The 13,513-nt window shown below is 38.9% G+C and overlaps 1 protein-coding gene across 10 annotated transcripts in view; it reads left to right on the plus strand.

The window, feature by feature from the left end:
- The window catches only part of pkd1l1 (polycystin 1 like 1, transient receptor potential channel interacting), a 288,595-nt gene that overhangs the window by 71,606 nt on the left and 203,476 nt on the right, over positions 1 to 13,513 (plus strand). For all 10 annotated transcript variants that reach the window (XR_015757199.1, XR_015757200.1, XM_087987215.1 and 7 more), the window contains 3 exons: positions 5,797 to 5,883; positions 8,327 to 9,563; positions 10,430 to 10,683. Coding sequence is in view for 8 of the 10 variants with exons in the window: in XM_087987215.1 (XP_087843341.1) it covers positions 5,797 to 5,883; positions 8,327 to 9,563; positions 10,430 to 10,683 (1,578 nt within the window). In the remaining 2 variants the exon portion in view is untranslated. The remainder of the gene's footprint in view (positions 1 to 5,796; positions 5,884 to 8,326; positions 9,564 to 10,429; positions 10,684 to 13,513) is intronic.

The following is a 13,513-nucleotide window of genomic DNA, read 5'->3' on the forward strand; positions in this document are numbered from 1 at the left end:
ACATTACTATTTTTCATGCAATATAGGCTATTGTTTATTGGCCTTCCCTAATTGCCCTGGAGAAAGTGGTAGTAAGATGCCTTCTTGAATTGCTGCAATGTGCCTGAGGTGACCCAAGATGCTGTTGGGAAGGGAATTCCAGGATTTTGACCCAATGACACTGAAGGAACAGTGGTGTAGATCTGGCTCAGGATGGTGAGAGCCTTGAAGAGGAACTTGCAGGTGGTGGTATCCTCATGTATCTGCTGCCCTGGCCCTTCTAGGTAATAGAGATCATGGGTTTGGAAACTACTGTTAAGGGAACCTTGGTGAATTACTGCATTAGATCTGGTAGATGGTACACGCTGCTGCTACTGAGCATTGGTGGTGATGGGTGTGAATTCTGAAGGTGATGGATGGGGAGATTTGTTCTGGATGGGGCCTAGCTCCTTGGGTGTTGTTGAGGCTGCACCCATCCAGGAAAGTAGGGTGTATTATATCACAGTCCTGACTTCTGCTTTGTTGATGATGGACAGGATTTGTAGAGACAAGAATTATACATGATTCCTCATCTTTGACCTGCTCTTTTAGCCACAGTATTTATAGGGCTATTTCAGTTTGACTTTTGGTCAGTTGTACACCTCAGGATGTTTATAGTGGGGAATTTAGCAATACAATTGAATGTCAAGAGGAGATGACTCGATTCTCTCTTGTTGGAGAGATCTATTGATTGGTACTTGTGTACAATCATAGAAATTTACAGTGCAGAAGGCGGCCACTTGATCCTGTACTCGCTCCCAAAAGAGTTACCCAGGTAGTACCACTCTCTAGCCCTATCTCTGCAGCCCTTTTAACTTAACCACTTTCAAATATATACCCAGAAGCATCCTATAAAATCTACCTTCACCACTCTCTCAGGTAAAAATTAGTATACATAGAACATAGAACATTACAGCGCAGTACAAACCCTTCGGCCCTCAATGTTGCGCCGCCCTGTCATAGTAATCTGAAGCCCATCCCACCTACACTATTCCATGTACGTCCATATGCCTGTCCAATGACAACTTAAATGCACTTAAACTTGGCAAATCTACTACCGTTGCAGGCAAAGCATTCCATACCCTTACTACTAATACTTGCCACTTAACAACCCAAGCCTGGATGTTGTTCAGGTTTTGTTGCATTTGAACATGCATCGCTTCAGTATCTGCGGAGTGGGGAATGGTGCTGAACATTGTGCAATTGTTGGTGAGCATCCCCCATCTCATGCAGTGATGCCATAGGACTGAGATAATTGACTTTCAATAACCACATCCATCTTCCTTTGCACTAGGTATGATCAACCAGTGGAGAGCTTTCCCTGATTCCCACTAACTACAGTTCTGCTAGTCCTTTTTGATGCTACACTAAGTAAAATTCTGCCTTGATGTCAAAGGCAGTCACTCTTACCTCATCTCTGGAGTTCAGCTGTTTTGGCCATTGTCAGACTAAGATTATAATGAGGTCAGTAGTTGATTGACCTAATCAATCTCAAACTGAGCATAAGTGACCAGGTTATTCCTTTATAAGAGTTGCTTGGTTTACAATCCCTCCCTACAAAGCAAAGCAGTGTTGACACGAGGGATAGTCTGAAACCATTTTAGGTCGGGTATGGAATACAGTGTGTAATTTTGATTATTATTTCATAATATGAGGTATCAGCACATGAGAGTTGAGAGAGGGGAGCAACTAGATTAGAATGCAGTTCATTGCTGATGATTCAAAATATTTTCCTGGACTGAAAAGAAACTATCCAATAATTTTAATGAAGTAACATATAAATTACATCAAATTGAAAATTAGTGTGTTTCTTTGAGTATCAAAACTGTCCAGATTCCATCTTCACATTCTATTTGGGTGAATGCTTAATATCCCATAGAACTAATTGAATAAAAGTTTCTCCTGGAATTCTGCCCAATAATCTTCCCTCTATCAATGCAACCATAAAAAATATGCACACTGATCATTGACCATTGCTTGTCACACTGGAACAGAATTCTTGCTATATTCGCACCAAAGTATTATATTGCAATTATCGCATTATAGAGGTTTTATTTTATAAAGAGGCCTTTTAAAGGCATTTTCATAAAATTAAGTATTACAAAATTTAATTAATTGCTTGGCTCATTTTTATGCATAGATTTTGTTTTTGTTGAATGTTTTGTACTAAAATCAAATGAGAGGAAAATAATTGCACACTACTTAGTGCTCACTGCTTACTCATAATCTGCAACATACCCCTTTCTGTCACTGCCAATCTGATATCTATACCACCAATGGTCCATCCTCAACTATTTACCGATTCAGTTCTACCCATTCAGTCTCTCTTAGATAACATGGTCCTGGGCCCCAAGCACTTCGTTCATTTGAAACATCAATTCACATGTTCTTCCTGTAAATTTAGAATCCAGAGTCACATGGGGTGGCATACTGACTCAGTGGTTAGCACTGCTGCCTCACAGCGCCAGGGACCTGGGTTCTATTCCTGCCTCGGCTAATTGGCTCTGTGGAATTTGCACATTCTCTCAGTGTCTGCGTGGGTTTCTTCTGGGTGCTCCGGTTTCCCCCCCACAATGCAAAGATGTGCACATCAGGTGAATTGGGTATGATAAATTGCCCATAGTGTTAGTCAGGGGTAAATATAGGATAGGGGAATGGGTCTGGGTGGGTTACTCTTCGGAGGGTCAGTGTGGACTTGTTGGGCTGAATGGCCTATTTCCAGACTTTAGGGAATCTAATCTAATTCTAACCACAATAGTACAGAAGGTAGCTGTTTGTTTCATTAAGTCCATTATATTTTCTTGTTAAGCACAATCTTCTTTAAATAGGAAAACCAAATGCTAATTAGATTATTGTTCAATTAATACCTTCATTTTGCTTCATTCTGATTGATGTATGGCTTCAGTTAGAGTTGGGGTGTGCTGCCATGATGGTGAGGGAAGATCAGATACCTCCTGGGAAGTGGGGTAGATCGGAAGCCTCATGTTAGGGAATGGGGGTAGTGCAAAGCCTGTTATACTAATGGGGCGATCATAACCTCATGATTGGAGATGGTGAAAACAGGGTTTGGCGTGGAGGCATTCTGATAGTAATTAAGGCTCTTGGAAGTGGATTGTGAGGAAGGATGCCTATTTGTAGAGACTTCATAGGTAACCACTGGATCTAGGAGTTATGTGTGGAAACCCTTACCTCCTGGATCTACTTAGATCTCACCTCTTTGGAGCCTCAGTAAGAAGAAATCCATCAGAATGTCATTAAGATATTCAACTTTAAGAGTGGCTGGGTAACCTCGTTATCATGTATAAAATTAAATCATGTCACCTTGGATCAGATTGGTCAACTGCCCAGCTTCAGGCCTAACTTAAAGCTGGATATGGTTGAATTGAAAGCAGGTTTTATGTCAGCAATTACATTTTTCAGATATTTAACAGTTTCTATCTGACCCAAATCTACCCTTGTTTTAGGATAAATATTCAACCTATTAATTGTCTCCCTCACCACTAACTCTGTGTGAATTGCAAAGTGCTTTCCAGCATTTTCTCTCATTGTTTCAAGATTTACAGCATTGGGAGATTCTTCCTTTTTTTTGAAGTAAATTACAGTACTTCCTTTGAAATGTGCCGTTCACCAAAACAAATGAATACAAACTCTATGACTATTATTTAAAAATAAACTGTGTAATCCTGCAAAATGCATCAAAAATAATTATTTTACTCCCTTCTGTTACCAAAGTATAAGATCGAGTTCCTGTGCTTCAGTTGGTTGATTTACTAGGCAACAGTGGCCAACTGAACTTCATCACTTGGATGAACTTTGCATTTTACCAGTGCCAACATTTCATTATCAGCCACATAAGGTTACATTATGGGGAATATCAGCAAATAAATTCTGATGAGACATAGTCATGTTTTTCATTCTTACTGGCTTACTCCAAGACATTAGGAAAGACTGCTCCTTTCTCCCATTAGTTCTCATTTGTACTAAACAGCCACACTTTGCATCATGTAAGACTGCCACATGCTGTTCAAAGCAGATCTCATGCTCTGTATGTTAGGGACGATGTTAGATTTGTGGTAAGTATTGCCTTTGGCTTTCTCATGGTTTTAGGTTTCCCATCAGTGGAAATCCAAAAATCCCTGTGGAAACTTCAGAATTGAGAAAAAGAAACTGACAGAACTACTGGAAATCAGAAACAAAAACAGAAGTTATTGGAAAAACTCAGCAAATCTGGCAGTATCTGTGGAGAGCATTCAGAGTTAACGTTTGATGTCCAGTGACACTTCAGGGTGTCTGCTTTCTCCCCACAGATGATACCAGACCTGCAGATTTTTTTCACTAATTTCAGTTTTGTTTCAGAGTAGCGATCCTGTTTTGTTAGAGCAAGAATTAATGACAATAGTAATCCTTTTTAATAGATGAATTTTATCAGTGGTTTTATCTGGAAATTAATGAATGGAAACAATTTCACATTGTAAACTAGTGATTTCCTATTTCATTTTTGTGTAGACAAAATAACAATTTTCCATGACATATAAATACCTCTTTTTTAGATTAGATTCCCTACAGTATGGAAACAGGCCATTTGGCCCAACAAGTCCACACCGACCCTCTGAAGAGTAACCCACGCAGACCCATTCCCCTATATTTACCCCCGACTAATGCACCTAACACTATCGGCAATTTAGCATGGTCAGTTCATCTTACCTGCACACCTTTGGACTGTTGAGGAAACCAATGCAGGGGGAAAATGTGCAACCTCCACACAGACAGTCTACCGAGGCTGGAGTCGAGCCCAGGTCCCTGGCACTGTGAGGCAGCAGTGCTAACCACTGAGCCACCATGCTGCCCCCAAATTAACTTGCTAAAATACTTCAATGCAGGCGGATGCTATTTGGTCCATGATGCCTCTTTAAAACAGCTGTCAAATTTATTACACACTTATGCTTTTTGCACATAAATTTAGAGTTTTCTTGTGTATGTTACAATTTAATTTGCTTCATGCACCCTTTAAAATATGTATTCCACATCTTATGAGTATGCCTTTTTCTAATCTTGATTGAATGCAAGGTTAGAAAGAGGTCCAACACTGATTCCAAGTTTTGTCAACATCCCACAACTCAACAAGCCATCATGGAATATTGAGGCACTTCTGTTGAGGGCCTCAAGTAAAAATAAATTGGCCTGCAAGTTACCTCTGAATCATATGAACTGCAAAGCTGCTTAAGGGCAAATCTTTACACATTGTGCATGTTTAACAGCATTGCCATTATTGGAGATGAAATAGATGTCAAAAAAAACAGGTTACGGTTGTGAAATGTTCCTGAAACTAAGCCAGTTAGAAATTTTTAAAATATGTTGAGAACAAGTTCTTTGCAAAGGCTGAAAAAGTTGACATGGTAAACCGCACAAGAGGTATTGCAGTAATGTGCCTTTCATACATTTGAGAGGCTTGATATTTGAAAATTCCGCTATTCTGATGTATTTATTCTATGCACACATGTTTCTCCCTCATTGCACTAGGACAGAATGTTCAGTTTTATGACAGATCAGTTGACGCTATCGATGCTAAGGTCTGTTAATCTTAATGCTTAGCTAATAAAAACCTGACAAGTTAATATTCACATTTCGCTAGAAAATCAAATCGAAACAACTGTCAGATGGTTAATTTTCTAAGAATCAAACTGGGGGTCCCAAATATATCTGTAGAGCAATGGTAATGATTAGTAATATTTAGTGGTTGGTAATAAATGCATTCATATGTATTCATTTTGGACACAGAATCATACTTTTCACCATGAAGGTGTCTACCAAGTGACAGTCAATGTATCAAATGTCTACGACTGGATACAGAAAACAATCAGTGTGGTAAGCATTTCTAAAAATCATACCTTTTGTTTTAACCCAATCCTGAGCAGCGAGTTTGTACCACTGGGCAGAGATACCAGGAAGCCAACAAGCTCCGACAGAGTCAGGTAAAATCTGCTAGGCCTTCGAAGCTAATACACAGGGTTGCATTTGCAGTCGGTATCCCACAGTTAAAATTGCGACTTTATGTGTCTTTAGAAAAGAAATCAAAGCATGAAGACAGTCCAGAAATTATTCTCTGAAGTGTTATTACAAATGAGGTAAAGAGAAACTTGATGGAATTGAGGCTCTTGCTACTCGATCAGTGGTTCTCAAATGTTTTTGTGAGTGGACTCTGAGGCAGGACAGAAAATCCCTGCACCACTGACTAGTCCTACCAGACCTGCTTTCACTTATTAACATGAAATCATGATTAGAATTAATGGGAAGGCTGGCACTGCTTTTGATGAGACACCAGTGAGGTTTTATCTGGTTCAAAACATGGAGGAAAAGGATAAAAACTTTCCAGAAATAAAGGACAATGTAAATGAAGAACTGCAAGATATTAATATTATTTCCAAAAAAATATACTGGAGAATCAATGGGAAATGAAAGTAAATAAATTCCTTAAACCTGATGAACGAGATCCCAAGAGTTTGAAACAGGTAGAGATAATGCATGCTTTGATGATTATCTTTCAAAATTGTATTGACTCTGGAATATAGAACATGTAATCCTATTACTCAACTAATGAGGGAGCGAGAAAACTAGGAACTAACATCAGTCAGAGAAAAATGCTTGAATCTTTAAGGATGCAATAATAAGACATTATTTACAATCCTAGTGAAGATATTTTAGGATGCTGTTGGCAGACTCAGTAAGGGGAACCAGGGGCTGTGGCTTCTTCAAATTTTCGAAAACCTTTTCATAAGGTGTCAGGGAAGAGGCCAGTGCACAAAGTTAAAGCACAGAATTATATAACTATATGGTACAGAAGAGGGTCTTAGGCCCATTGGGTTTGCACTGACAACAACTACTCGACTACAACTCGTCCACTTTCCAACATTTGGCCTATAACCTTAAATGTTATGACATTTCAAGTGCTCAGCCAAGTACTTTTTAAAGCATGTGAGACTTCCTGTCTCAACTACCCTCTCAGGCATTACATTCCAGATTCACATCATCCTCTGGGTCAAAAAACCTTTCCTCAAATCTCCTGTAAATCTGCTGCCTTTCATCTTGAAATTATGTCCCCTGGTTATTGATGCTTCGACCAGAGGAAAAGCTGTCTGCTTTGCGCCCTGTTCATTCCCTTTAAAATCTTATTTACCTCGGTCAGGCTGTCATTCAGCATTTTCTACTCTAAAGAAAACAACCTGAGCTTATCTAGCCTCTCTTCAGAGCTAAACTGCACCATCCCAGGCACGATTCTAGTAAATCTACTCTGCAGCCTCTTCAATGCAATCACATCCTTCTTTTATTGAGGTGACCAGAACTGCAAACAGTTGTGGTCTAACTATATTTCCTACAACTCCAATATAACCTCACTGCTTTTATAATCTATGCAATGACTGGTATAGGCAAATGTCTTATGTAACTACTTAGCCATCCTATTAATTTATTCTGTTGCTTTCAGGTACAAATGAACAAGCACCCCAAGATCCTTCTGTTCCCCTGAGCTCCCTAGGCTCCTGCTATTCATTGATTACACCCTTGACTTGTTACCCCTTCCCAATTGCATTAACTCACACTTACATGATTAAATTCCATCCTTCTCTGTTCTGCATAAGTGACCAATTCATCTATCTTCCTCTAACCTCAGACTTTCTTCCTTCTGTGCTGTGTGAAGCTGTTATGTAGGGCCTTGGTGAGATCATTCCTGGAATATTGTTTGTAGCTTTGGTCTCCTCATCTATGGCAAGATGTACTCGTTATAGAATTGCCACATTATTCCTGGGATAAAGGGTCTGTCCTATAAGGCAAGTTTAAATAGACTGGGCCTATATTTTTTGGAGTTTGGAAGAAACAGAGTACTGTAATTCAAACAGAAATTCTTAAATGAAAGATGGAGGAAGGAACCGGGAACACAGTCTGTGAATAACAGCAGGCTATTTAAGATAGCGATGAGGAAGAATTTACTTTCTGAGGTTGGTGAATATTTTCAAATTCTCTATCACTGAGGGCTGTGGAGGCCCAATCATTGATTATGTTCAAGACTGAGATTGATTGATTGTCTACATATTAAAACACCAGGGCACCTGGGAATATTGCAGTTAAGTGCTGCTGAAGTGAAAGATCAGCCATAAGTGGGCTCAAAGCTCTAAATGACCTGCTCCTATTGCTAATTTTAATGGTATTCTGACACATTTCCTTTAAAATTTTGGATCAAAAGTAGTTACATGGACATTTTCAGATGACTTCAGCTGGTGTATTAACATACAGGTACAATTTTTTTTTTCTCTAGGCTGTGGTAAGGAAATCACTCTCCAGCTTGACATTTCAGTCAAAAAGTGGTTATAATGTTGCCGTTGGTGAGAATGTAACACTGGAAATGGAATTATTCACCACAATACGCCAATTATTAGCCTTTGAGATCACATTTGAACCTGGAATGACCCATCGTCACTCACTGGGTGATCATTCACCAGCATTTGAGAGCCAATCACACCTTGAACTTATGGAAGACTATGGCTTACAGAATTGTACTTTGCGAATTCAAATTTTCCACACATACAGCTTTGTTGGTGGTTTTAACGTTTCAATTGGCTTGTATTATGGACTGGATGTGCTCAATGCAACACTGACAGAGCTCATACAGATCTATGATCCCATTAACAAAATTTATTTGCTCTTTTGGGATAAAATAGTTTCTTCAAGAGTAAACCTGACATTCAGGGTTGCAAGTGAAGTTAATAAAACTGGGTCACAATGTATTTGGACTATTCAAAATGGCAACAGCACTTTAAGTTCAAGAAGGACTGCCAACTGGAATTTCCAATATTTATTTGAAAGAGCTGGAATCTATGAGTTACAAGTGACAGCATTTAATCCGATCAGCAGTGCCTCATTTAGGACCACCATTGAAGTCCAGGATGCAATCCAAGGCCTCTCTCTGTTCAGCTCCAGCCCTAGATATCTACCAACTGATTCCACAGTCATTCTTTATGCTGATGTACTCAGTGGAACTAACATCACATATATATGGACATTTTCTTCTAATTCAACAGAAGTGGAAGCAGATACATCTCGAATGGTGCATACGTACACACAGCCAGGAGTCTACTTAGCTAGTGTAACAGCAAGAAACAATTTACATGAAATAACAGCAAATGCAATCAGGTTTACAGTACAAGATCTCGTGGGAGATATTATAACAAGCATTCCCAACATAATCACAGTTAATCAAACAGTAATCATCTCGACTTCTGTAACGTCTGGCACAGACCTGACGGTTGAAGTGCTGGTGAATGATTCCACACTGTTCAATACCAGTAGTTACGTGGCAGACAGTCCACTGGATCTGCCTTTTGTCTTCAGTCACATAGGGGAATTGCAGCTGCTACTTCGAGTTGCAAACTTGATCTCTTCTCACAATGTTTCAGCAACAGCATTGGTGGTTAAAGAAATTCATGTTGTCGTCATAGAAATACAACAACAGCCTATTGTTGGCGAAGATGTCATCCTTATAGCAAAAGTTAATGGTAAGTCTTAACAAAATATTAATAATGAAAATTTAGGGATGTGGAGGAATTTCTTCAGCCAGAAAGTGGTGAATCTTTAGAACCCATTACCACAGCAGGCTGTGGAGGCCAAGTCATTGAGAGTATTTAAGACAGAGATAGGTTCTTGATTAGGAAGGGGATCAGAGCTTACAGACAGAAGAATGGGGTTATGAGACATCAGCCATGATCAAATGGCAGCACAGACTTGATGGGCCGAATGACCTAATTCTGCTTCTCTATCTTATGGTTCACTTGTTCAATACTGAATCAAGATTAAAACATAATTATTAATGTAACAATTTTTTAAATTTTCCTTATCCTATAACTCCTGAGGTTTATTGTCATGCATAAACAAGAAATAGAAATTTGTTATTAGAAATTTCACTGTACTGTAAACATGAGCTTAATAATTATAATTTTCTTAACATAAATAAACACCAACTAATATTGTTGCAAAAAGCCTCATATGTGGAGATGTTCTTCATTCAGTTTTTAGGCCTGTTTTTAAAACTTTTTAAGCTCGGATGCCCACACCAATATGAAAAAAAAACTTGAATTATGTTTTCCCTCCAATTTACTTTTATTAGCTGAATATTATTTGAGTGAAATGCATAGAATATGATTTTGAAACATTAGTTTGCACGCATTGTAATTTGTGTTCTCTGAAATTGAATTTAATTAAATGGGTTTCCTGCTGAAAATTTAGCCTAGGATCATCATCTTATAGTGTTCTTCATTTAGAATTTACGCGAATAGATTGAAAATAACAAAAATGTTGGTGAGATAAGTTTTCTATTTCAAATCTGAATACCTTATGACAATTCATTTTCTGTGTTCATTTTTAGAATATCTATGGAAAAATAGAGCATACATATACAAATGGACTCTGTTTCATAACCAGACAGTGACAACTGGTAGTCCTGTTCTATTGTACAGCTGCGGAAAAGCTGGACTTCATCGGGTTTCTTTGTCGGTTTCTAATCTGGCATCTGAGACTTCAAGTGAACTTTTTTTTAATGTTTCCAAACTGGGTAGTGGGCCAAGACTCTCACATTTGCCCAACGTGGCAGCTGGAAAACCAGTAACCTTTACATTTAAGGTAACATTTTTCAGGATTTTAGAAATACTTTATTTTTAATTGAAAATGCAATATGATCCTAAGGTGCCTTGGTTTTCCTCCGCTTGCACCATTGCTGGGGAGGGAAGTAGTTTTTTCAGGAGACCAACCCATTGGAGTGAAGATAACGAATCTTTTCAAGTTTACTGAGAAGCTAAGATTTTATGTGGTCTGTGAATGTTTGATGCATTCCAGGAGGTTTCATAATGACTAGGAAAAGCTGAGAGTCACATGCCCGTTTAGCAGTTCAAATCATACAGTGCAGAATTTTATTGTCCAACATATCCGTCCTTGCCCTTCACTACCTTCTGATTGCCAGCAAATAAAAGCTGTTTTCTCAAACAAAGACAAAAACAAAAGCAGTAGTTCTAGAGAAGGACCACTGGACCCCAAATGTTAACTCTTCTTTCTCTCCACAGATGCTGCCATACCTGCTGGGTTTCTGCAGCAGTTTCTGTATACGTTTCAGATTTCCATCATCTGCAGTTTTTTTGTTTTAGTAAATCCATTTACTTCCCCGTCTCAAACATTGTGGTAACTACTATATACAAGTGTTCAAGAACTATATAAAGTATTTAAAAAATTAAAAACTACAATATGAAAACAATATTTTATGTTTTAATTATTGTACTCATGGGCTATTTACAGTTGCATATGGCAAGTTAAACTATGGGCAGAATTTCTAGGTTTTTTTCCTTCACTGTCTGGGCCAGCATTTATTGCCCATCCCTATTTACCCAGAGGCCAGTTAAGAGTCAGCCACATTGTAGATCAGTGGATGGCTGATTTCCATCCCTAAATGACATTAGTGAGTCAGATGGGTTTTTACAACAATCAGTAGTGGTTACACAATCGCTATGAGGTTAGTTTTTTAGTTGTACCCTTTTTTGTCAGTATTGATTTTGAATTTCACCAGGTCCCTACAGCTTTCATCTGGGTTCTGGATTTTGGGTCCAGTGACATTACCGCCGTGTCATCATCTCCCCAAGATGGTGGGATGTCCTGCTGTCACAGTCCCAGGGCCAATCAACACTGAGGAGAATTAGTTAGCTGGAGGCAAAGTTTCCAACCTTCTTTCGAGCAGAAATCCAGCCTTGGAGTTGTCGGACAATTTGACGAGCAGCTTAATAATCCCAACTGTGTGAGTGGCAGCAGTGGCCAGGATTGCGGCTACAAGCTGCCCCTGTTTCTTGAAGTCCAATACCAGGGAAGTGCGGGGTGTCTCAAACTGGGGAGGGGAGTTGAGTCTAGAATGTAGTATTCAGAACTGTGCAGCACAGCGACATGTAAAATTGCAAGTACGTTGGAGACAGCTGGAAGGACAATGGGAATGGCATCCACCAAACTTTATGGGCTTCCTTCTATAACCTGCAAACTCACTGGAGCCACTAGGAAAGTCCCAGAGTTTATCAACCAAATGTGACGATGAAATAGGTTGTGGAAAATTTCTGATTTTCACTTCCTAATTTCATTTTCTGTTCTTGGTGTGCTGCTTATTCATTCACAGAATGTCAGCTGCTCCAGTTGGGTTAGCACACTGTCCATTCCTTATTGGTGTTTTGGTAGCAAATATATGCTAATGTGTTGATATCTTGCTTTCATTTTAAGGTGTGATAGTATTAGAAACTAGCTAGACCTTAAAGGTATCTGGCATGGAAGCAGAAGTAGGTCATCAAGTCTTCACCGCCAATCGATGAGATCATGGCTGATTTGATAGTCTTCAACCACTTTTCTGCCTTTGCTACATCAGATTTCCTTACTGATTAAAAATGTCCTTTTCAGCCTTCAATATACTTAATGACCCAACCTCAACAGCTCTTTGCAGTAAAGAATTTCACAGATTCACTGCCCTCTGTTGTACATTGGTAACTCCTTACTTTGAGATTGCACCCTCTGTACTTAGACTTTTCCACTGGAGAAACGCATCTACTCTGGTGAGTCCTCTAAGAACCTTACTGTGAAGTTGTGCATGGTGCATAAAGACCAGTTCTTGGATAAATCAAGCTTTAAATCAAGATAACAAGGGAATAATTATTGTAGGTTAAGCATGCACAATCCAACGCCCCTATTTTAAATTCATTCATCTCGTCTTATTTTTCATTATCTTCTTGATAAAACCCTACTTGGTGTACTGCAAGCTGTCTTCTGCTCCACACCTTAGGAACGATGGACACCTTAGGCCTTGGAAGGAGTACAACCTAGATTTACAAGAATGATGCATGGGCTTCAGGAGCTAAGTTATAAGGAGAAATTAAAGAATTTATGCTAGATTTCTTTCAAATTAAGTGAGTTAAGGGGTGATCTGATAAATTATTTGCACTGGTTGGATAGTCTAAAACTAAGGGCATAGACTAAAAATTAAGTCCAGACTATTCAGGAAAGATATAAGGAAGCACTTCTCTCAATAAAAGGTGCTAGATGTTTGGAACTTTTCCACAAACGGCAGTGGATGCTGCATCAGTTGTTGATTTTAAATTTGAGACAGATAATGTTTTGTTAAGTAAAGGTATTTAGGGATATGGGCCGAAGGCAGGTACGTGAAGTTAGGCCAGAGATTAGCCATGATCTCATTGAATGGCGGAGCAGGCTCGATGAACTGAATGGTACTTTTGTTCTTATAAATGTGAGGACATTCTTTCTCATTCTTAATCAGATTGTTAACTTATTATTTTTGCCTCCATGTAGCTCTGTCTGATTGAAAAGTGCCGTACACTCACACTCCTTGTTAAGTATCATAAAGAGTGAATTTGTGCGTTTTCAAATGATATTGCATTTGTCAAGATGTTGTAAATACCATGTAGTGGCTCACTCC

This window comes from Chiloscyllium plagiosum, unplaced genomic scaffold (assembly GCF_037043375.1).
Source record: "Chiloscyllium plagiosum isolate Xiang-an unplaced genomic scaffold, Cpla_swu_hap1 HiC_scaffold_5, whole genome shotgun sequence".
NCBI classification, from domain to species: Eukaryota; Metazoa; Chordata; class Chondrichthyes; order Orectolobiformes; family Hemiscylliidae; genus Chiloscyllium; species Chiloscyllium plagiosum.